The 23,397-nt window shown below is 41.8% G+C and overlaps 2 protein-coding genes across 2 annotated transcripts; both read left to right on the top strand.

Moving 5' to 3' along the window:
• Nucleotides 1-1,108: 1,108 nt before the first annotated feature.
• LOC111594443 lies at nucleotides 1,109-2,392 on the top strand. The gene is made up of 2 exons (XM_023307730.1): nucleotides 1,109-1,448; nucleotides 2,079-2,392. Exons 1-2 carry the CDS (start codon nucleotides 1,109-1,111, stop codon nucleotides 2,390-2,392), a joined length of 654 nt encoding a protein of 217 aa, XP_023163498.1.
• An 8,268-nt stretch (nucleotides 2,393-10,660) lies between these two features.
• Nucleotides 10,661-11,984, top strand: LOC111594602 (keratin, type II cytoskeletal 1). The gene is made up of 2 exons (XM_023307966.2): nucleotides 10,661-10,879; nucleotides 11,265-11,984. Exons 1-2 carry the CDS (start codon nucleotides 10,661-10,663, stop codon nucleotides 11,982-11,984), a joined length of 939 nt encoding a protein of 312 aa, XP_023163734.2.
• The last annotated feature ends 11,413 nt before the right edge of the window (nucleotides 11,985-23,397 follow it).

Below are 23,397 nucleotides of genomic sequence, written 5' to 3'. Positions count from 1 at the left end.
GCGCACTATGGCGAAATAAAAATAAAATTACTTTGTGATTAAACTAAAAGCTACCCTTAGTAGCTTTTGCAGTTGTTCAAATTTTCTCTTAGAACCTTGTTCCCTCTCTATTTATTGCAGCTCTGCACTTGTTTTAAATACACATGAGCTAAAATCGATACTTATCGAAATTATGAATATAATCGATCATTTAATATGTAACTTGATCACGGACTTCTAATTGTATGTACTACTAGGTTACAATTCCAATTTTAAATAGCTTTCACTCAAACTTTAAACGAAAACCAATACAGCTATCGACAGATGCATAAGACTGCTAAGGTTTAGTAAAAGCATTAAAGACTCCTTCTGACTGTTGCATAGATTGGCATGAAACCATGAGGCCCCACTTTGTACATGCAGTTGCAAGAGGTTCAGGGTATAAAAGAGGTCGCCATGGGTTCAAATTTGCTTTTGGTTTATGTAAAAAAAACAAAACAAAACAAAAACTATTAAACAGCTTAAAGACGTTTTTCGAGACGCATTCGACAAAGCAATCAAAATTTGAGCTAACTTTCGCTTTTCTAGCCGGGCATGGGGACACGCATGTTACAGAGGGCTAATAGAGCTGTTTAGGCCCAGTTGGTAGACAATTGTGTGAACCACATTGTAATCTGTAAGGTGTGCGTTAGGAACAAACCTGTAGCACTTTGAGTAGCACTAATTAGTATAATTTCGAGATCTTGAGAGTGGGGAGCTATGCTTTAAATTCATTTTATTTTTTTCTGAGGCTTCGGGCCATGCGAAGTGGCCGACGCAGCGAAGCGAAACACACGACCAACTGTCTGGCCAACTGACCGTTGAAAATTGAAAATTGCAGCGGCCACTGAAGAAGAAAATTGCAATGCAAACGCGAAAAACGCAACGCAAACAGAAAGCATTTAAACTTAAATATATTTTCGAAGCTATTGTTTTATGTTATTTTTAGCTTCTGTTTCGATTCAATTGTGACAATTCGCTTGAATGCCTTGGCCTGGCCTTGGGAAAGCGCCTCAGAATAGTTAGCTATAAAATATGACCATGGCATTGTCAAGGCCTTTAGTTGATACGCAAACGACACTCGAGCGACATGTGTCCTCCACTCTACTCCACGCCACTGTGCCTGCTCTGCCTGCTGTGCCTGGCCAGCGCCCAGCTGGACAACTGCAGCAAGGATCCCGCCACGCTGCTCTGTCGCGGCGAGCGCGCCATGCGGAATGTGCTGCGGAATCTGAGCAAGAGTGAAAAGCCCCTGGTGATAATGCGTGGTCTGGAGATAGTGCCACTGCCCAATGAGGTGGAGGCGCCACCGACGGCAGCCACCGATGCGGATGCGGATGCCACATTGCTGGACAGCCTGTCGACGTATCTACGCACGCACGAGCTCAACCTGAAGCTGGCCGACTTGCTGGACGAGTCCAGTCCCAGTGGCGCAACAGTGGCAGGTGGGTGGGCTGTACGTAAAGTGGGGCAAATGATTTGCATTTTCTGTTCAATTTGCCGGAAAAGTTGGTAATGGGATTATGACACTTGTTGCCATTAAGTTTTCGGTATTTCCTCAAAACCGTGCCACAAAAATTTGTCCAAAAAGTTGCAGAAGTGTTTACCAACTTAAGAACTAACTTTCATCCACTTGCTGTGGGTGTTATTAAATATTCCAAGCGCCGCAGTAAAATCAGTTCATAGAATACATATATTTCAACTGTCAGCTGAGTGAAGCTCTGCTCCGAGACATAAAGTGGGATAACTGATAAAAAGTTTTTTTTAACGGATCGGAATTCACTATATATTCATATGAGGAAAAGTTCAGTTTCAGCTCTTAAAGTCCCAAGGCGTAAGTAATCGATGAGACTCTGCACTATGTTTCATTTTTTCAATTCCCATTTACATCAGTAACTGGATCCTTTAGTATCCTGGCCATACTAAATATGGCAGACAATAGGCAGTTATTTCTCACAGAGCCAAGGTCTAGACGCGAAACACGCAGAGTTATGCTTTGTCATCGACTCGGACTCATAAATTCCAATGTTATTTCAATTTTTTTTCTTTCGATTACGCAGAGGCACGCAAAAAGGACAAAGGACAGGGCCTGCTGCTGGCCATGGCACTGATGTTTGGCAAAATGATGGCTGTGCTGGGCCTGGGCGGCATCGGAGCTCTGGCCATGAAGGCGTTGGGCGTGGCCATGGTAGCACTCATGATGGCCGGCATTCTGGGGCTCAAAGCAGCCTCCCAGCAGGGTCACGAGAGCAGCCACAGCATCTCCTATGTTACCGGCGAGGGCCATCATCACAAGCGACGCCGTCGTGCCACAAACATTGTCCAAGAGCAGCAGCAGCAGCATCGTTTGGCTTACAGGGCTTGGCAGCGCTGAGCTTCAAATGAATGTGCATCAGTATTTGTTTTGTATTTGTAGCTTTAACTAATTTATATCGATTTAATTTATTATTTAATTTATGTGCATCAAATGGGGAACCTCTTTTAATTACTCTAAGCAGGGGCAATCGCCAGCTGCCACTGAATGCGCTGCCTGTTGGTTCTTTGTTTAACACTCGTTGCTGCCACTGTCGCAACATGGCTTTGTCTTGTTTACTTCAGCTGCGACTGCGGCTGCTGCGGCTGCGGCTGCTGCTGCTCTTCGCTTTATGAAATTGGTGAAAGTTTATTTTAGTTCAGCTCGCATTGTGTTGCCAGCAGCAACAACTACATTCAGCAGTCAACCTATTCACAGCAGCCACACTTCAACTCTGGCTGTGCTTGCCTTAACACCCTTTCGCGAGGTATAATCATTTTGTCTGCTGGTTGAACTTTGCATTTATAAATTGCTGTATGACATTCCCGGTCCAATTCTTAGATTGATCCTGTTGCTAGTATCCTAAAAAAGAAATGAGGCATTACAGCTAAAAAGAGATAGCTTCTGTTAGAAAAAGACTTTTCCTCAGACGGCGCCTAATTCATTTTCCATCTTGTGTTTATCAATGAATAGAAGATTTTTAAAATTATTCCTCAAAATTCAAGTATTCCATATTTAGCCCCTTCGCGCAGTTAGATCGTAGGCTTTCATTATGCCAGCTAGGCTTCATGCCAGAATTTTTATACCTCTCGCTTCTACTCTCTACTCTCCTCCAATAAGTTTTAATTTCTTAGAGCATTCAATAGTCGGCATGCCACTTGAAACGCTTCTTTTTGTCATGTTTATTGTTTGTCTTTTTGTCATTAATTTGTCAGTTAGTCTTTGTATGATGTGTTATCTGTTTTAGCTGCAACAGATGCGCATGCCATAACAAGGTTTTAGCTGCATTCTGGGCGGCGTCTCAGATTTCATCTGGATTTGGATTTCTGGTGAATTTGGTTAATTCGATTTGCATACAGGCCGGGTTGGCCGGGCAACTTTCACTCTATTTTGGCAGCGCAACGGTTCTTTTTGGAGATCACCAGCGGCAGCAACGGCAGCAGCACAACCACAGCAACAACAACAACTGTCTGCCACGGGCAACAACAGCAACAACAAAAAATCAACAAATTACTACCATGAGAGAGACCTACATTTATTTTGGCCACGCTGCGTTCTGTTACACAATATCAATTAAAGTCAGGCCGGGCCGGGCCGGTCCGGTCCGGTCTGGTCCGGGCCGGGCTGGGCTGGGCTGGGGCACTTGAAAAACCCGTTAAGCTCACAGCAGGGATATCTTTAAGAGCGCAACATGCTCTACCTCGCACCACGAACCTTGGCACTGGCTGTGGCTCAGACTGTGGCTTCAAGCGCGGCTTCAACTGTGGCCGCTGTTAACTTTCCCTTTTAAACGGCTTTTAACGCGTTCGCATTTCGAGCCAAGTCGAGTTCGACTTTGGCCAGGCGTCGGCTGCAGTTTAGCGTCTCCGTCGCATAATTAAATTATAAAATAAGTTCATAAAAAGTGAATTTGTTTGTTTATAACATTTGTATCTATATATAAATATGATGTGATATGATAGACATATATACATATATGATATACGATTACGCGGTAGCTGCTGTCGCTTTTATGGAAGTTCCCGCTTCGACCAAGACGTCAAGTGAAATGAAATCCAAATTGATTTTCTAAATTTCGGTTTTTTGATTTTTTATTGCACATAATCTGCCAGCCAAACACAGTTGACAATTAAAATACAAGAGTCTCTCAACAGATGAAGGCAACGTGTCTGAATGCGGCTGCTGCCTCAGCCACTGTCTCTGCCTCTGCCTCTGCCTCTGCCTCTACCGTTGCTCTGCTCTTGTCTCTGTCTCTGCTACTGCTGCTGTTGCCGGTGCTGCTGCTGCATAAATGAAAGTTCATAAAGAAATTAGCTGATTAATCGTCGTTCGATGAGCTTGGAAAATGACCGAGAGCCGAACCGTCCAAGCTAACTGAAAGTGTCACGCAGCCTACATTTCAGACGCAGCTTCCACAAATTTCACTTTTCAATGATGACCCCCTCCTGCTGCCACAAGCTAACCCCCGTCCTACTGCTCAGCCCACCTGCTGATGAACAGCTGTAGCGGCTGAGCTGCTGCTGCTGCTGCCCGTTTCACATGTAAATTAATTTTTAACCCAAATACCGCAAATTCTTTATACGGAACGTCGCTGAACGTCTGTTGTCACAGCATCAGGTCGGTCAGTTTTGTTGTCTTTTTAGCCTTTATAAATATTTTTTTATTATTATGCAAATTTACTTACAATTCAAACGAACGCAAAAGGCGAATAAGATTAAAGTTTACCAACCAAGTTTATGGCTTGTGAAATTTTCTTCTTTAATTACATATTTATAAGGCATATAGTTGCTTTGATGTGGTTTTTTTTGGTCCGTAATGGGATTTTAATGAAAATATTCCTTACTTTGTTTCGCCTGAACCAATTTAGTTTGCAGTATAAACATTGCCTTTGCTACAAATATTTTTGTTCGATATGCTAAAGGCTATTGAGTTTACTTTATATGATAACCAGTTAAGGAAAAAAAGAAATTATTTTGCATATTTGTTTTTGATCAAATTGAAAATTTTTTCGAATTACTAAAAATATTGTTCTGCCATTTAGTTGGTAGCTAAGTTGCAGCATAGGTTATATTAGAAGGCTGGTATATGTTTGGGGTATAAAATATTAGATAGGTACAGAACATATATCTATATTTCATTCTGCAACTTCAATAAAAGAGCATTTAATTTTTAATTAATTTTTAAACCTATAAACTTTGCTTTTGCTTTTTATATAAATTTCTATCAAATTCTAAATATAAAATCTGAACTTTTTTATATAATTCATAGTGTTTTGTAGAACTCCGCAAGTCCCTTATTGCATCATATTCCATTTCACTTTCCATTATTGAATAGTTCCGCAATGGAAGCATCAACAATAGCTTTGGACGCGATTTCAGCTAAAAATTTTGGATTTTTTTTGTTTTGTGGGGCATCTGAATGCAAATTGTATCTTTGTGTGTTTTTAGTATCTGTATCTGTTGTTTGGTATTGTGTATCCGATGCTATGGCTGCTGTATATGGCTTACTTCTGACCACGACTTTCTCCGAGAAATTGTTGTTATTTATTCATTAAATTTTTGCTTCTGCTATTGTTGCTGCTCCTCGCTCTTGTTGCTTTGCTTCTTCTTTTTCTTCTTTTTTGGTTACTCTTGTTGTTGTTCTGGTAGCCGTGTTTATTATTATTGTTGTTGTTGTTGTTGCTGTTGTTATTTATATAAACACACCTACATGGCGCAAAAGAAATATTTTTTGCATGAGGCCTCAATAACAAATGGCACAAAAATTTAATGCAAAACCAACAAGAAATCAGAAATATTTCTGCCGTCTGGACACTCACACACACATACGCACAATGTGGCAATTGATTGGCAAAATACTGAAGAAAGATGTCAGTAATGAGAAATTGTGATACCGATTGGATCGCACCTGAAACTATTTACCTGCCCTTGTCTTTCGCTGCCGCTGTCGCTGCTTCAGTTTCGGCCGTTGTCGCTGCCGCAGCCGCTGTCATTTGGCCAACACACGGTACATTAACGGTACCGTTAGCTTAACAGCCTCTTGCCCCCGCCGATAAACATCGACGCCAACTGAAACGAAAATCTTTTCTAATTAGTCGCAAGAGTTTACTAATGCAAAGATTTTCCCCGTTTCTAACAGTCGCTTTTGTTGCTTATGCAAATTAAGCAAACAACACAAAAAGCCAAATGTAAAAAAAAAACTTTCTCATCCAAAAACACATTTTAACTTTAATTTAATTCAAATACTTTGTTGAAACAGCAAGAGCCAAAAACTGTAAAATACAAAAAAAAAATAAAAAATAACCATCGAACCACGTCGTTCCGTCACCTGACAAATGACTCTGCGGTCCAAAACGAAGCCAAGCGAAATGAAAGTGAGAACAGCGAAGAGAGTACACCAGTAAAGATGCTATCCAGGCCCCTATCCATAAATAACTAGCTTAACTATTCAGATACTATCAGCATATATCACAAATGAGAAATTAAGTGTCACATATTTTCATCTGATTCACAATAACTGCACATGCATATATATATATATATATATATATATATATTTATATATGTGTATATATATTAATAAAAATTAAAAAGCTAAAAGCTTTCTCACTTGACAATTGATGTCGATATTAAAAAATATCAGATACTTAACGTATTTTAAAGAAAAAATAAAAAATGTTAAAAAACTTTTTTTTTATTATTTATTTTTCTTTAGTGGTCTTTATTTCATAGAAGGGAATTGCTAATTTGTACAAAGAAATTAATTCAATTCAGTTAGTCAGTTATTCCGTTATATATTTGATAGCTTTAATTTATACAATATTTTATTTTAAATAAAATAATTTTTATAAAAAACTATAGCATTTGTTTAAGTACATTTTATAAATGCTGTCAGCAATTGTTTTCATGTTGCCCACAGCAGAAAACTTCAATAAGAAATTTTAAGTAGCCCCAGAGAAGCACTTTGCATTGGCAAACAGACTCTTATGTTCATCAAGAATGTAGTTCGAAAATGAAAAAGCAAAATATCTGCTTTTCAACGTACCACAGGAGCGTCCTTAACAGATTACGAATTCCTTTTTGGCAAGACTCCAGAGATACTTAACTTGCAATGAAGAGCGCCTCTACCATAAAATTAAAAGGAATCTTTAGTTTGAAGCAAATTGTCATACAGGTAAAATACATAAATAAACACACAAGAAGGAAAGACATTTAGCTGCAATTATATATATTTTTTTTTAGATTTTTAAATAGACTCTAATTAAGCATAGCATGCTAGCCAGTTTGCTTTTAACTATTTTTATACTCATTCACGATGGGAAAGAGTATATTGCTTTTGTGCAATATTCATCTTGTCTCCTTCAATTTGTTTGCTTTTGAAGCTGTAGACTTGAAACTGAGAATATATGCTCGTGGACACGCGCTTCTTATAAAGTGTTAATACTTTCATGATACAAAAACTGTGTGGAAAGTGAATGAGTATTATGTAGTCGATAGCGTCCGACTGCAACCTTCGTATAATAAAATCAACTCTTTTTAATAGGATTCATATTTCAAATTTTAATCCATAGAAAACATAACCATACATTCAAGTGAAGCATACTGAAACAGTATGCACTTGCATGCCAAGTGTGTGGAAAGCAGAGATGAAATAAACAATAAATTTGAACAAATAAAAATTAGTCAAAGTGAAAAGACAAAAGATTTTGTTATTTCATCGAAGAGATAAATTAATCAATTAAATAAGAAAATATTTTGAGCTCAGCAATTGGCTGGCATTTCGTATGACAGATATGTTAGGCATATGAATAAATGCATTTTATAATTCAGGATTTAACGATAAAGAATGATCTCTCAAATTCATTTGCAAAATGGCTTTTATTTTAATATCCTTTCGACTGATAAATGACTGAAACTGTGAATCGAAAAATAGCTGCGGCTACCAAATGTGTGAGTGTGCGCGAGTATGTGTGTGTGCTTATGTGTGTGTGTGTGCATGTATGCGTGTGCGTGTAATAGCTGATGTAATGTGCTGCTGCAGACAGAAAATTTATGGCCATTTCTTGTTGAGCGTTAAGCCATTTGGCAATATGTTTGCTTTGCACTGCATTGGCCATTGGACGGACATTGGCCATTGGGCACTTGCCGCAGTAGTGAAGCCCGTGTGGCAGCTGTCGAGCGGACGGCAACGCCTTTTGCAACTGCGGCGAAATTCATTCATAAAGTGACGCTCGACACTTGGCCGGCTGCTTTTCGCATGAATGGCCCTGGCTTAAAGCTTACGGCTTATGGCTGATGGCTTTAACTGTTGGCCATGTTGGCACATGGCAGATTGATGGCGTTCAGTGCGTGGACCAACATAATTTAGAGTAAACGGATGTGCAGGTGTTAGTGTGTGTGTGTGTGTGTGGAACTTTGTGTGTGGCTGAACTCATTTGCATTTGAATGTGTGTCGAGATTGCAGACCGGTGAAAATCGAAATTTCAACATGGTAGATGAACCGATTTGCGTTGCTTTTCTCCCCAGCGGCAGAGCGCAGTGCCGGTGCTGCGCCCCGTTTTTAATGTGTCTTTGGTTACGAAATGTGTTTCAGGTATTTGTCGAGCAATTTGAGAGTTTTGTACACTGTTTTTACCGTTACACCAATTGACGTCACACACTTATTGCAACGAAAGCTGATTAAATTGTGGTAACGCATTACGAATTACTCATACGCCCTGTGGCCGGCCACTCATCGAATATGCCGCATAATGACAATGATTCAGTCGTCCGTTTCATAAGTCACAGATCCGCCTGACAGTTGATAGTGCCTAAGGGTGTCGCATATCTCAACACGCATTCACCTTGAAATGGAAATGGAAATGGAAATGGAGGACGGTGCAAAAAAGTATAGGCCCCAACAATAGTTGACTCTTAGTTTTTTTTATTTTCTGCTAAACGGCGTGCTCAGAGCGTGAATATGGCTTTGACGGCAGGCCACGCAACCCATACATCATCCATCTCTAGCTCCATTGCCAACGCCATCGCCGTCTCGCTAGACCATCATCATTTATCGCACATCTCGGACGGACGGAGCTCATATCCGTTTTTGTTTGCTTTTCGTGTAATTTCTCTTTCATTTCACTTGAGCAATTGAAGCGCGCGCTTATTTGCACTTTTGCTGAGCTCAAATTGTTGACTAATGTGTCACAATTGCAAAGTCAGTCGCCGCTTTTTTCCTATTTAATTGTTAGCTAAGTGAGGCAGAGGCGACGGGGCGAGTGTGGCGATTTTCACCTGCCCTTAGCAGAACGTGCTTATCACTTGATTGCTTTTCACTCTTTATGACCTGACCCTTTGCAAACGTACATATATAATTACTATTTGATCTAGGCCACACCCACTAACCCCTAGCACTCAGTGTGCTGAATTTAATTATATCATTTTGTGATACAAATCGTAGTTTTATGTTACATAATAATAATAATAATAATAATAATAATAAGAGCAGCCAGCCACAACAACTATGAAGTCACGAATATGAAAAGTAATTTCAAGGCGCGCACATGCGATAAGCACAAAAAATGTAAACCACACGCCCACCTGACCTGCTGCCCCGGGGCAGATGAGTCCAGCTGAAGAGGGGCAAGGTGCAGAGGCAGTGGCAGGGTCAGTTGGAGAAGGGGCACGGAGCAAGGGGCAGCTGAGTAACAGTAGTATGAAAATACATTATAATACACACAACTTTCATTTCTTGCGGCCAAAATCAGCCGAAAGCAACAACAAAAAGCGTTCAAAATGAACAAAGGTTGAAGAAGAATATGGCACACTAGTTGCGACTGCTACATATGTTGGGGGGGAGAGTTTAGGAGCGGGGCTGGAGGGTTGAGCTGCGCACCTGTTTATCACCTCATGTGTTGTAATCTGTGTAGCTTCAACTGCAACAACAACAGTTTACGCGAAAAGCAATAACAATAACAATAACTCAACGAAGAATGCTACAGCCAACGTACTCTCTGCCTACGTATATGTGTGAGTGTGTGTGAGAGAGGGAGAGAGCGAGAAATAACGGAGGCTGCAGGCATGCTTATGCGTGTGTGTGTGTGAGCGAGGCAGCCCTGGCCAACGACAGACAACCTTGGCGCTTGCTCATGTACGCTCTTCTGCCTGCCTGCAGACGCAACTTTCTCGCGCGCTCACACTCTGCGCCGACGCCGCGACGCTGCGTCAAGCCCTTGCGCAGTCGCCTTCGCTGTTGACTTTCTTTAATGCGGAAGCAGCGGCAGCAGCAGCAACAACAGCATACAAAAGCGCGTGAGCATTTTGCGTTGGCGTCGCTGCTCACCTAATGTGTCTTCTAAGAGCTGAGATGCTGTTGCTGTTGCTGCTGCTGCTGCGTCGCTCTCTCGCGGCCCGCACGTGTAGGGAGCGGCTATGCGGCCCTCTTATACATATTTGCGTCTGCGCTGTCGGCGTCGCTGCTTGAGCCCAATGCTGGGTCGCTCTCCTCTCTCCGTCCGTGAGTGTGTGTGTGTGCACTTTTTACATAATTTTACGTTATGCCGCGGCGAGGCGTCCGTTAGGTTGAAAACTCTTTAAAAACAGCCTGACAGAGTCGAAAAGTTATCAAACCGCAGCTTGTTCCATTCGAATGAACACACCAGTGAATTCGGTGGTGCTTAAGAAATTCAGTTTAGTTCAAAACAAAAAATATACAACCATGAAGTTCTTCGTTGCCACCGCTTGTGTCCTGCTTTTGGCATCCGGCATCTCGGCCGATCCTGTTAAGGCGGCAGCCGCCACCGACGAACAGCCCGGCGCATTTGCAAAATGCCTGGAAGCTGATTCCATCTCGTGTCTGCAGCTCACGGTACGGATTAACTAACAAGGATTAAACATATTACACAAGAACTTGAACAAAAAATAAATTATATATATATAATCATCAATCAAAGTGAAAGTGAAAATGATATCATCGGCAAGATTGATCAATGAACCTGCAAGTGAAAGTCTTCTAAAGACATGCAAAAATACAAACATATATATACATATATTTGTTACATAACAAGTGCAAAGGATGCGCTGGCAAAAGTGAAAGTGCGCCAATCACACTCATTTGGAATATGAGCAATAATTGTTAATAATTGCCAAATATTTAGTCGTAGTTTGTGAACCAATTGAACAACCCTCGCTAATTTGTGCTTCCCCTCTCTCTCTCTCTCTCTCTCTCTTCGTGTCTCTCTTTCTCTCTGCAGCTCTTCCGCAAGGCCAAGTCCATCTTTGAAAATCCCCAAATCGAACTCTTCGGCGGTGTCTCTCTGGTCAAGGCCAATGAAGGACGCCAGGGCAAATCGTTGGACAACTCCCTTGCCGTTGAGGCCGCACCCACTGTCGAGGCACGCACCGCCGAGATGGGCAACTATTTCATGGACAATGCCAAGAGCTTCTTGTCCGAGCGCTCTCTGAACTTCAACTTTGCCAATGCCGCCCGCAGCGTTGCCCGTGCCATTCCCGATGACATCAAGGCCGATCTCCGTGAGCTGGTTGTTGAGTCGCGTACCCGCAAGAAGAAGCTGTTGAAGAAGTTCCTGCCCATCCTTCTGGGTGTTGGTGCTAAGGTTGCCGTGCTCGCCGTTGGCGCCATCTTTGGTCTGCTCTTCATGGCCAAGAAGGCTCTGATTGTTTCCGTGATTGCCTTCTTCCTGGCTCTGGCTGCTGGTGCCTCAAGCGGTCTAGGTCGCCTGGGCGGCTCTGGCGGCGGCGGCGGTGGTCTGCTCGGCGGTCTGGGTGGTCTGTTCGGTGGCAAGAACTCCGGCTCCGCTGCTGTCAGCTCCGGTGGCTGGTCCTCAGGCGGCGGTGCTTCCAGCGGTGGCTGGTCCTCGGGCGGCAACTCCGGCTGGGACTCGCACGGTGCCTACAGCGCACCAGTCGCCCAGACCATCGCCTACCAGGGCTACAAGCAGGCCAGGCGGTAAATAAACCATGGTCACAAGAAGGAAAATTCGCTAACGAAACTGCTCAAAAAACAAACTGATGACCATTAATGTCTATATTTATATTTATTTATAAATTATTTATTTTAATTTATTTACCTAAAAACGTGAACGAGAGCAGGGCCGGCATGGCCCTCAACCAATTAAGTGCCTTCCACATGTAATCTCTCAGAGACGAGAGACAGTCGAACAACAACTCCATACACACACACAACAACATGAATAAGAACAACATCAACAACAACAACAACACTTAACTTCACTTTTCATCTTTACACACAAACAACAACAGCCAACACCCAGCTTCTACACCGCCCAACCTAATTTCACTCTGCACTCAAGACACTATATCATACTATCTTAACTGTATTTTCACGGCTGTGCTTTGATTTATGTGCACAAAATGCTTTGAACTAGTCGCGCCCATAAATCAAAGGCAGTCGCCTAAGCTAACTGTCGCTGTTTGCTATCTATCATCAATCTGTCTATCTATCTATCTATCTATCTATCTATCTACTTCTCTGTATCTCAATCTGTACCTGTATCTGTAACTATCTGTCTATCTCTCTATCTGTATCTGTATCTCATACTCAAACTGTGTTTTCCTGCTCTTACCGAAAAGGAAAATCTTAACAAATGCTGCTACATCAAAGAATCAAATAATAATTCCGAAAAATATCAACAAACTGGAAAATATCTTTCATTTAACAATGCCCCTTTCTGACTATTCGCCCATTCAACTTAAATTGCAGGCATCACTCATACGCATCATTGTCTGCTAACAATTTGCATTTGCTTGGGCCTCCACTTTCATTTCATTTCGTTTCATTTCATTCTTTGTTATCAGCCCCAAAAACCAACAAAGATGCTTTCTACAAATTTCACCCACTTAAATGTATAAATATATATATATATATTTGTGAATCTTCATTTTCATTGCACTTTCCTCGACCGTCTCTCCATCTCTCTCTCTCTTAATCGTTGCCAGAATACAACAAAGCAATTTGCTAAAAAATAAAACAAACATTTCGGGGCTCACTCAATAGGCGTTAGCCGAACGGGGGCAGCTACAATGCAACAACTACAACAACAGCCACAACAATAGACGCATATTTTGCACCTGTCGGTCTTTTATATTCTCGCCCAAGCATTGTTGTCTGCTGCTAAACAACAATTTGAAGAAAGTTCCCAAAATAAAATAAAAAAAAAGTAAGTGAAGAAGCATCAAGCGGTTCGAGCAACTTTGGTTAACTGCAACTGGCAACTGGCAACGGCAACAGTTAGGGCCAACTGCTGCTGCTGTTAGTACTGGGCGCTTTACTTATGAATATGACCCAGTTAAGAGGCTGCGCACTTGGCCCATGGCTGATGTCCGATGGCTGACGGCTGATGGCTGATGGCTGATGGCTGATGGCTGATGTCTAAACGCTGATGCTGTGAGCTTGCCATTGCCCTCAACGGCTGATTTACGTGCCGTTTACCGACAGTCGCCTCTTAACTTGGCTTTCTTCCGACAAATGCCGGCAATTAATGTGTCGCCGACTCTGCGTCTGCCTTTTGAGCATTTAGCGATTCTTTTCCCCTCTCTCGCTCTCCCTCCCTCTCTCTCTGTTTCTTGCTGATCATTTGGGCCATCTTATCGCTAGCTGTTATATTTGCGTAGCATTTAACAATTTTTTTTACAATTTGCTGCTGCCGTTTGTCGCGCTATTTCTTCCAGTTAACTGCGTGACTTTGTTCGAGTGAAACTTGTGCTGTTGCCACGCCTCAAATCGATTGACATTGTGGGACAAGTTAACGGCGTCATTTACCATTGTCAGCATCATACAACCACAGAGCCATTCTGGAGTGTTCGACGTCTGCTGCAGCTGCTGAGGCAATTGAAAGTGAAAGTGTGTCCAAAAAGGCAATTCCAATAACCTCTTGAAAAAAGGAAAACTATTTATATAAATTATGAATAAACATAAAAAAATCATATATACATCAAAATAATAGTTTTTTTTTTCAATAAGTATTCTGTCATTATTCCCACAGTAGAAGAGCTCATTGTTTCATTTATATCGACTTACCTGTCATAGCTGCTTAACCCATTCTCAATGTGTTTAGGGTTTTAACTATTGCACAATTTGAATATGAACTATCAAAAGTTATCAAGCAACCGAAAAACTAATCAAACTTAATTTATGATTATTTTTATTGTTTTTATTGATTTGCTCTATAGAATGCCTCCACTTCAATTTGCTTGAATTATATTTTTAATTGATTTGTTAAATATTTTATATACTAAAATTGAATCAATTTTGAATTGGTTTAATTGATACAAATTGCTTTTAAATATGTTGTCAATCCTCGGGCGCACAAAACCTGTAGCCACATATCGCATATTAAAGCACACAAAGAAGCTGGCAAATTTCCAGCTAAGCCTTAAAGCACGCTTCACAAAGGGTGCTTCAGCCAAGACACAGCTTAAAGCTTAGCAAATATTTAAAGCACAACTGAGCGCGGCTTTCACCAGGCTTCGCTCGGCGGGCAGCTAAAAAGTAGACCACGATTTGTTGCGGTCTACGTTAACAGACGCACCGCATAAACCGCTGTTAACTAGTTTTTATGTGGTGGCTTCAGGTGGTGGTTTAAGTCGCAGCTGCCAGCACTTCTGCTGCTGCGGCTGCTGGGCTAAAAAGCTTTCGACCAAAAAATGGTTTGAGGCTCAACGTTTGGAATGCGCTGCACGTGCGACTTTGTTATGGCCTTTTATGGTCTAAACAACTGCACAAAGGCAGTAATAAACCACAGCCGAAGAGTGCTACAGTTGCTGTTGTGGTTGACGTTGTTATTGTTGCTGTCGTTGCTGTTGCTGTTGGGTGTTGTTGCTGGTGTTGCTGCTACTCAGTGCCCCGTGCGCTTTTCCGGTTTGCGGTTAGTGCTTGGGCATGGGTCAATGCACACTTTACGGATTTGGCTTTGAAATGCTGGCCATTTCACTGCACAGGCAGCCAGGTGCTGCAGCGGCAGAGGCAGCAGCAGCGTGTGTGAAAGTGTTGCAATATGCGCCGACTATTAGCCAGCCAGCATTAATTGAATATGCTCCAGGTGACATTGAATAATACGAGCAGCGATAATTCAATATTTGTACAAATACAAATAGTGCGTAGTGCAGTGTAAAGAGCAGCTGTTCGGACAACACTCGACATACACACACACACGCGCACACACACAGTTAAAGAGTTCGTTGTGCGTCGATAGATGTGTGAAAGTTGTCAGTTTGGCACTTTTATTGTCAACAAATTAACGAATGTACAAAACGCATAAATGAACGTATATAGCTGCTAATGATCAATAGTGATCACTCGGATCATAATGATTGCACTGATCATAATGTCGTTGACAATGACAATGAGCAACTGTCCAGCTGTGTTTCGATCTCCGTCGGCAGAGCGCGCCATAAAAGAGCCCGCTGAGCTAGCGGCTCATTTGGCCAACAAAAGAACAAACGCAACTTTGTTAACAACAAACCGAAAGTGAAATGCCACTTTTGATATGTCTTCGAGTGTGTGTGTGAATGCTGATCATAAAGATAACGACAATTTTTTTAATGAAATGAAATGCCTTGAAAGTGAAACCTGTGCAATTAAAAGCAGAGCGGCCAGCTGCCACGCCCAGCTGCTTGCCAGCTTGCCCACTACTTTTGTCGTTGGCTTTCGCTTCTTCATTTCGCAGCTCGGCTGACATTACACAATGTGGGCATGGCTGCACAATAGGGCGTCAGAGATTTGCATTTCTGCGCTGGGTCGCTTCAAGTTTTCTTGGAATCTCCAAATGCGACGAAACTAAACGAAATGAGCGACTTCTAGATACTCTTTAATGTAGGTTTGACATGGGTAAAAGCTGAATTATTTATAAGAAAATGAGATTAGATAAATGAACGACTAGTAGATACTCTGTGGCATGAGCTTAGTGAACTGAATTGATAAAACTAGAAGATCAACTTGCAGATGCCCCAGATATATAGACGGTAAGATGACTAATTATGTATGCGATAAGTAGATACTCTGTAAAATAATAAGAGGTTCAGAAATGGGAACTTAGTAGAACATATTACTAGCAGATATTCTCTAGTATATGTAACATATACAAGCACATACCCCGTAATTATTTAAAAATATAATATGAAATAAGCATTATAATCTACTTAATATTACTTTCAAGATTGCTGATGCAAACATTTTAGTATCTAAAGCCTAAGAATCCCAACAAGTCCCAAGCTTTATATATTATCCACCCTTTTACATGCACTTTCTGACAAAAGGGTATTCAAAAACAGAGTCGAATCTGAAACTCGAAAAAATGATTATGAAGTGGAAACTCTCACTTTTACGATTATTTTTCTTCTACATAGCTTTCGGTCGTCATGGCCAGCTTTAGTGTTGTTGCTATTGTTGTGTTTTCTTTTGTTATTATATCTTGTGTCCCATAATGATATTAGACTTTCGCAGTCGCTGTCGTAGTCTGTGTCTGTGTTTCAGTTCGGCTAGAAAAGAAGGCATAAAAGTCAATTTTATGCTCAGTTTTTGTTGCTGATTGGCTCGATCGCAACATGAAAGTTGTCGAGCCTCAAAGTCGTAGCCGATGATTGAGTGTGTGATCTGGAGCAACACTAAATATCTCAATTAGAAGCTGCTATTTAGGGCTTAAGCAGCATCTAATGTGGGTCACGCCTTTCTCTGCAATCGAGAATCGCCTTAATCGCGTTCATTTCCAACCGATGCGCCGATAAGACTCTGAGGGCTATGCGGGGAGCGCCAGCAGAGATTCATTCATTCAAGAAATGATTTGTGCCCAACCCAGCGGACAATTAATTAAATTCAAATTGTGGTTTCGCTCGCCTTCGCCTTTACCATTTGGCAGCACGCGCTCCACGTCGCAGTCCGTATCTGATTTGAGCTCTGGCTGGGAATCAGAGTAGGAATCGAAGCGTTCGACTGTGACTGCGACTGAGACTGCGACTACGACTGCGATTGCGACTGTGGCTATATATTTGTTTTGATTTTCAGTTGTTTTCGTTGCTGCTGTGGCGCTGGCTGCTGCATGCGCTTGGCCGTGTCGCTTAATTTTGAATTTCTACCATATCTTTGGCTATGCAGCCGGCCAAACGAGTCGAAAGAAAGTGCTGGGACCGCTGCTCGACTTTGGACCGCTCTGGCTGTTAGCTGTTTTATATCCGTTTTTGGTTCGATTTATGCCATTTGATAAATCAAGCAACAACACGCCACAATCAAAGCACTCACACAGCTATAAACCAAAAAGGTGTCCATTCAGTTACATGCAAGCCAGACCCAAAATACACATACGCACACACGCATATGTGTACGTGTGTAAGTGTGTGTGTGTGTATGACCGTAGGTGAGGCATAAAATAAATCGTTAAGATTATAAGAAAAATTTCACTTTCTCAGTGGTTTACAGTTATTTATAAATATGGCATCTTTTTTGCTGTGTTTTTTGTTTTTGACCATTTGCCCCGCCCTAAGGATGAATAATACATAAGCAAGCTGGCCCACACACACATACACACACACAAATTGCTTAAGTTGTAGGCAATGGCATGAAATGTTGCGTGATAAACGTGAAATGCCAAAAGTTTTGATCATCTTTGTCTCATCGTCTGCTTCATCCACTTAGCCAAAAGTTATTTTATTGATTATGAAATAGATTTGGGATTACGAAGTAGATTTGATATTAAGAGATTAGATTTATTTACACTTTAGGCACTGTTCGATATCTGATATTAGTACTAATTCTATGAATTGATTAAATGCACTTGGCATGCAAAATGGTAAATGTTACGTATACGCTTCGTTGACCCAATTACAGCTGCCGCCTGCATCATTTATACTGTCATGCCCCTTTGGAGACGAGTGCTTCTAATTGCATTTGGTGGACATTGAGCGATGGTTAGGCATAATTGCATCCACCTCAGATGAGCAGCTGGCTTTTACTCTGGCAGCAAAAGGCCAACGTGGTCAAAATTTGATTTATAGCCGCTGTAACTTGGGGTCAGTTGTGCTATTAACGGGCACACGACTTATGCATGTGTATATAACAATATATATTTTGTTAATCCATTAATAGCCCAGCAGTGCATGACGGCATGAACATGCCTCTGAGCGTGTTGTCGAACATGAGCTCTTAGCCAAATACCTTTCAGCATGCCAATTACACGCGACAACAACAACAACCGGAGACAAATTGCGCTGAGCTGGGCGCCGCAAAGTGCCGCAAGTTCAGTTCGGACATGTGAACATGCACAGCTTAAGATACAGATACATGAAACACCTTTGTATACATATATATAGGTATGAATATATATATGTATATATATATTTCGCTGTGCGAAAAAAAAACTTTCACTGAAGCTGATTTGAAGCGGACGTCGCGACGTTGTCGCTGCGGCTCCTGTCAAAAGGCCCGCGCACTTCATGATGAGCAGCAGATATGATGCTGTGCCATAGCCACAGCCAGAGCGATAGCTCGAAGTTGTTGCCATAAGCCAGCAGACATAAGCCATAAGCCATAAGCCGCGCAATCGTGACGAAAAGCCATCAGCTGCCCCAGCTGGACATTGACACTTGTTTAGCAGCCATGCCGGACCGGACATGCCCCACTCCCCCGGTGGCCCCTCTCTTTTTGCATAAGAAAATATACGCTGTAAACAGTGTACTTTCATTTGGCAAACATGTCGAGAGATGTTCCTGGAAAATGTGAAAAGACCAACTCAGACAATGAGCCCACTTGAAGAGTGGTTCATTAACTTGGCCCACAGCCAACAGAGCAGCTAAAGCCTTAATTATAATTTTTAATTGGCCCTAACGCATGCTCCAATTGGCCCAGCCGGAAATACCGTTTGATCAATTCCAACTTGACTGTCTTAAGGGCCACTCCCCCTGCCCCGCCCCCTCTTGATCACTTGATCAGTTGATCAACGTTTGTCTGCTGCTCGTCTCTGACCGAAATACCATTGAAAGCAAAAGAAGAAAGTTGAACAATGAGCTGCTGCTGCTGCCGCCGCTCAGCTCATCTGTGGCATGCCGTTTAGAATTTGCCCGCTTTTCATGATTATGAACATCACTTAGCTAGCTGCTGGCCTTTTATTTCACTTAATTTAATTTACGGAGTCTTTTTAGAGTCTCAATAATAAAAAAGTCAGCGCTGAAAGAAATTTCACTTTAAAGAATGCATTAAACGCAAACGCTCAGCATCCGGTCCGAGGGCCCTTAGGCGGCATGTGTTGCATTATTTATGATGCAAAGTGGGGCGCAGCATCAGCATCATCAGCAGCAGCAGGCAGCAGCGTCTGCATCAAGGGCGTTACTTCAGCAATCGCGTGAAAGTCGCGGAAGCTGTCAAAGCCTCAGGTTTCGACATTATCCTCCAAACATGAAAAACAGAAGTAAAGAAAAATTGGTAAAAAGAGTGCGGAAAAAGCGAAAGGGCTGGGCACACGTGCGCCGCGGCTAAGATCGACTCATAAAACTGCAATTTTTTTTTGGCAAGTTTCTCAAGCCTCGCCGAAACCCTTTCTCTTTCAAAAGAAAGTCGTGTGAAGCAGCTTCAAGCTGGCAGATGAAAGAAGTAAATTCGGTAAGTAAGTGCAGTTGTTTTTCACAAATTATATAACTCCCGACTGCGGACTCTGGAGAGCTTTGCACGTATTGCGCCATCATTTGTTTACACTTGGCCATCAATTATTCAATCGCAACTAACTTACATAAAACAACAGCAGCAGAAACAACAGCAACAACAACAAGAGCTCTCAACTAATAATTTATTGAGTAAATGCTGCAATCAAAATTGTCGCCGTGAGTTGTCGCTTAACGCTTTTGTCTCGATCCAGTTAGCTGCAAACGTTGATTATGACCGTTGTATTAGATAATAATTTAATATGTACTATGTGTGCCTCTGTCTGTATCTGCTTCTGTATCTGTATCTGTAGCAGTCTCTGTATCTGTATCGGTAGCCGTGACTCTTCTCGCTGCATATTTGTGAGGCATCCACTCATCATCGAAAATGGAAAGTGAAAGTGTGCCCAGAGATTTGTATTCGTGCATTTTTAATTTGTATCTTAAAGTCGACGGCCAGCCCAACTGTTGCTAAAATGTTGAAATACTTATATGCTAATGTCTGTGGCAGCTTTGCCGGCGATTACAACAGCAGCAGCTGCTAATTTCTTATGTGGCATGGGCTGCACCTCCGGCCCCAAGCCAATTCCGTCTGATCGATCGTTGTTCGTAGTGAGTCTGCACTTCTATTTGTCACCTCAGAGACCTCAATTTCCCACTGAGTTTGCCTGGCAACAGATACAGAAACATTTGCATCTATTAGCTACACAAATATTTGTAATTAATTCAGCTGAAGATCTCATTTGTTTAATTTTGATATTCATCTTTGGCCATTTATATTTGCAGCTAGATCTTGTCGCCGACCGTTGAAACTTTCAGAATTCACTTTTAAACTAGAGTTGCAATAAATATGTTTTTTTGCAGATTTTCTAGCGCAAGCTTCCAATATTTACAAGTTGTTTTGTGATAAGAATGGGGGTAACATGAGTTTTTGAGTAAGCTGCAATTTTTTTAAATATTTTCTAATAATCATACAATAGGATTTCTAATAAATAGATAATTTATGCCCTTAGTTAAGAATTTATTATGGAAAGATAAGTTCAAAACAATTGTATTTTTAATATATTGTATTAATATATTGTATTTTTAATATAAGCAAAATGTAAGCAAAATATGAATATATTTTAAGCTACAGCAAAATTTTACTTCCAATATTGTTTCATGTTGTCGATAATAAAATAAAAGCAATATTTGATTGATGTTTTGGTTCAATTACTATTTGATTAACTGCTTTACTTTAAGCTTTATTTTAAGAAGAAAACTGAAATATTTTTAAGAAATTATTTCAAAAGATAAATAATATAAATTGAGAAAAATTTTAGTTTTTTTAATAAAATTTTTGAATATTAAAATCTAAATCATATTTAATTATTTAAAAAATTGTATCAACTAATCAAATAAGTAATAAAATTAATAAAGTGAACATAATCTTATTTGGTTGCATTTCTGCACACTCTTTCTCCCATCTCTCTCTCTCTCTCTCTCTCTCTATCTCTCTCTCGCCTTCTTCTACTGAAAAAGCATTGTAACTGCAATGGAACTGTTAAGGCACGTCTAGGGCATTGCCGCCCACTTGACCAGCCCACAACGAGTACAAAATTAAGCCATTAAGTGGCAGTTGGCAGTTGGCAGTTGGCAATTGCGATTGCAGTTTGTTTAACGTTTTCACTGCGATGGGGCATTGCGGTGGCATCTGCAGCTGCTGCGGCCTGGACATGGTCCGCAACTGTGGCAGCAGCAACATCATTGTTGTTTGCTCGAACACCCACTGCGAGTGCCTGGGCAGCACTCACCCAGTCAGTCAGTCAGTCTGTCAATCATTCATTCATTTATTCATTCATTCATGCTGCTTTGTTAGCTTACATTTTCAAGTTGCAAAGTTGCACGCGTTGAGCTGCGCGTCGGGCTCGGTCACAAGGCGGTGAATGTTGTCTACGAAAAAGGAAAATTCACGTTGAACTTTCTTTTTTGCTGCAGCACCAACAACAACAAAAACAGCAACAACAGCAGCAGCAGCAACAGCAGCCACAATATTATAAATAAAATATGTACTCCGCTTGTTGCTGCGGCTTTATATGTATATTCACATTTGGCTTTTATGGTCGTACAGTTAAAAACTCGTTGAACTGTTATGAATTTTACTTTTGGTTTTCAAAGCGAAACCAAATAAACCTGTTGCTGTCACACAATAGAACAAGAAGAGCGACGCTCCAGTCCCAACATCAGCTCCAGCTGCAGCTTCAGCTCCAGCTCCAGCTTGAGGTCCAAATCTCGCTGCAGCTCCTCCCCGAAATGCAGTGAAAGTGTCGTTTCTCATCGGTTTCTGCACAATAAAACGGAGCGAGGCAAAATAAATGAGAAAAGAAACCAAGAGTTAATTAAATGTCAAATAATTCAGCATTCAACCGCGTTCGATGGCCTCGCCACGATTTGCATCCCTACTGCAATGCACGCAATGCGCGCCTCCTGCTATCAGCCCCTTGCCACCTGCCAACTGCCACCTGCCGCTTGCCACCTGCCCCCCACCCCTGCCACATATGAAATTCGCTTTCACTGATGCTGCCCCGTTGGCTGATCTGGAAAAGTGTTTTCACACCATTTGTCGGCCTTTTGTTTCGTTGCATTTTCACACATTCATAATACTTTAATTAAGCATATATTCAACACTTTCTTGCATCCTGAGCCCAAATGTGATTTGCCGCTCTGCAGCAGCTTATCAACTCTCTTTTTCCTGATGACTTTCATTTATGCAGGCGAGTTGCCTGCCTGCCTGCGTGTCTGCTCCTGGTCCAAACATCAACTCTATTTGCGCACTTTTACTTGTCGCTTCCAACTACCACTGGCTAACAGCCACGGGCTACTGGTCAATATAGCAGTAGTATATGTTGTATGCATGTGTGTGTGAGCGTGTGTGTTTGCCCAGCGGACTTTCGGCACACATTACTGGCTGCGAGTCAATAACTCAGCGGGCCGCAACCGCCAGCTGTTTATTTTGACCATTTTGGTATTTGACAACGCATAAAATATGCACATAAATTTATGCAGCAGCAGCAAAACAGCAGAAGCAGAAGCCGAAGTCGAAACCGAAGTCGAAGCAGAGCCCGCAAAGGGGGAGGGGCTGCGGTAAAAAGGGCGCACAACGGTTAGCTGCATGCCACAGAAAGAAGTGTCGCAACTTTCCCTTTTGAATGGCTGCGATCGCTGTTGTATGATATTTCGAATCGAATACCGATTCGGCTTATTCTATATGGTTGATTGTTTATTGGCCTGGCCCACATCTGCAGATCGTAAGCCGTCTTTTATGTAACACAAATTCTAATGGGCACACACTCACGAACCTGACTCGGCGAAGACGTGACGCTCCAGCCGTGACAGCTGAGCCAGTGAACCGGTGACCGGAGACTGGAGACCAGTGACCGATCACGGTTATCGCAGCACCTGGCTGCTGCACCTGTCATGGTGCTGGGTTTGATTTGGTGAACACTCTCGCATTGCGAAACGCGAAAGGGAAATGCCTTTTACCTTAAACGTGGCCATTAAAGCGATTTTAATTTCAATTTAAAAACAATTAAGATTACGCTTTTCAGCGCCTTTTTCGGTAAAAGTAAGCAGCTAAGCCGCAAACGCTGTTCCCACAGTGCAGCAGCAGACGCCTAGTGTCTGGTCTCCGCCTCAGCTTCAGCTGATTTTGACAATGTTACATGAACTTCAAGCGAAAGC

Source organism: Drosophila hydei, unplaced genomic scaffold, assembly GCF_003285905.1.
Source record: "Drosophila hydei strain 15085-1641.00,03,60 unplaced genomic scaffold, DhydRS2 tig00008119-arrow-pilon, whole genome shotgun sequence".
In the NCBI taxonomy this organism is placed as follows: Eukaryota; Metazoa; Arthropoda; class Insecta; order Diptera; family Drosophilidae; genus Drosophila; species Drosophila hydei.
The sequence above is the reverse complement of the archived record's forward strand: the minus strand, read 5'-3'. Positions and strand labels throughout refer to the sequence as shown.

Bases quoted from the DNA above. Each gene is read 5' to 3' on its own strand.
- LOC111594443 (XM_023307730.1), top strand. From the start codon at position 1,109: ATGTGTCCTCCACTCTACTCCACGCCACTGTGCCTGCTCTGCCTGCTG. The intron at 1,449-2,078 runs GCGCAACAGTGG...TCGATTACGCAG, and splicing joins GGACGAGTCCAGTCCCAGTG to AGGCACGCAAAAAGGACAAA.
- LOC111594602 (XM_023307966.2), top strand. From the start codon at position 10,661: ATGAACACACCAGTGAATTCGGTGGTGCTTAAGAAATTCAGTTTAGTT. The intron at 10,880-11,264 runs GTACGGATTAAC...TTCTCTCTGCAG, and splicing joins TCTCGTGTCTGCAGCTCACG to CTCTTCCGCAAGGCCAAGTC.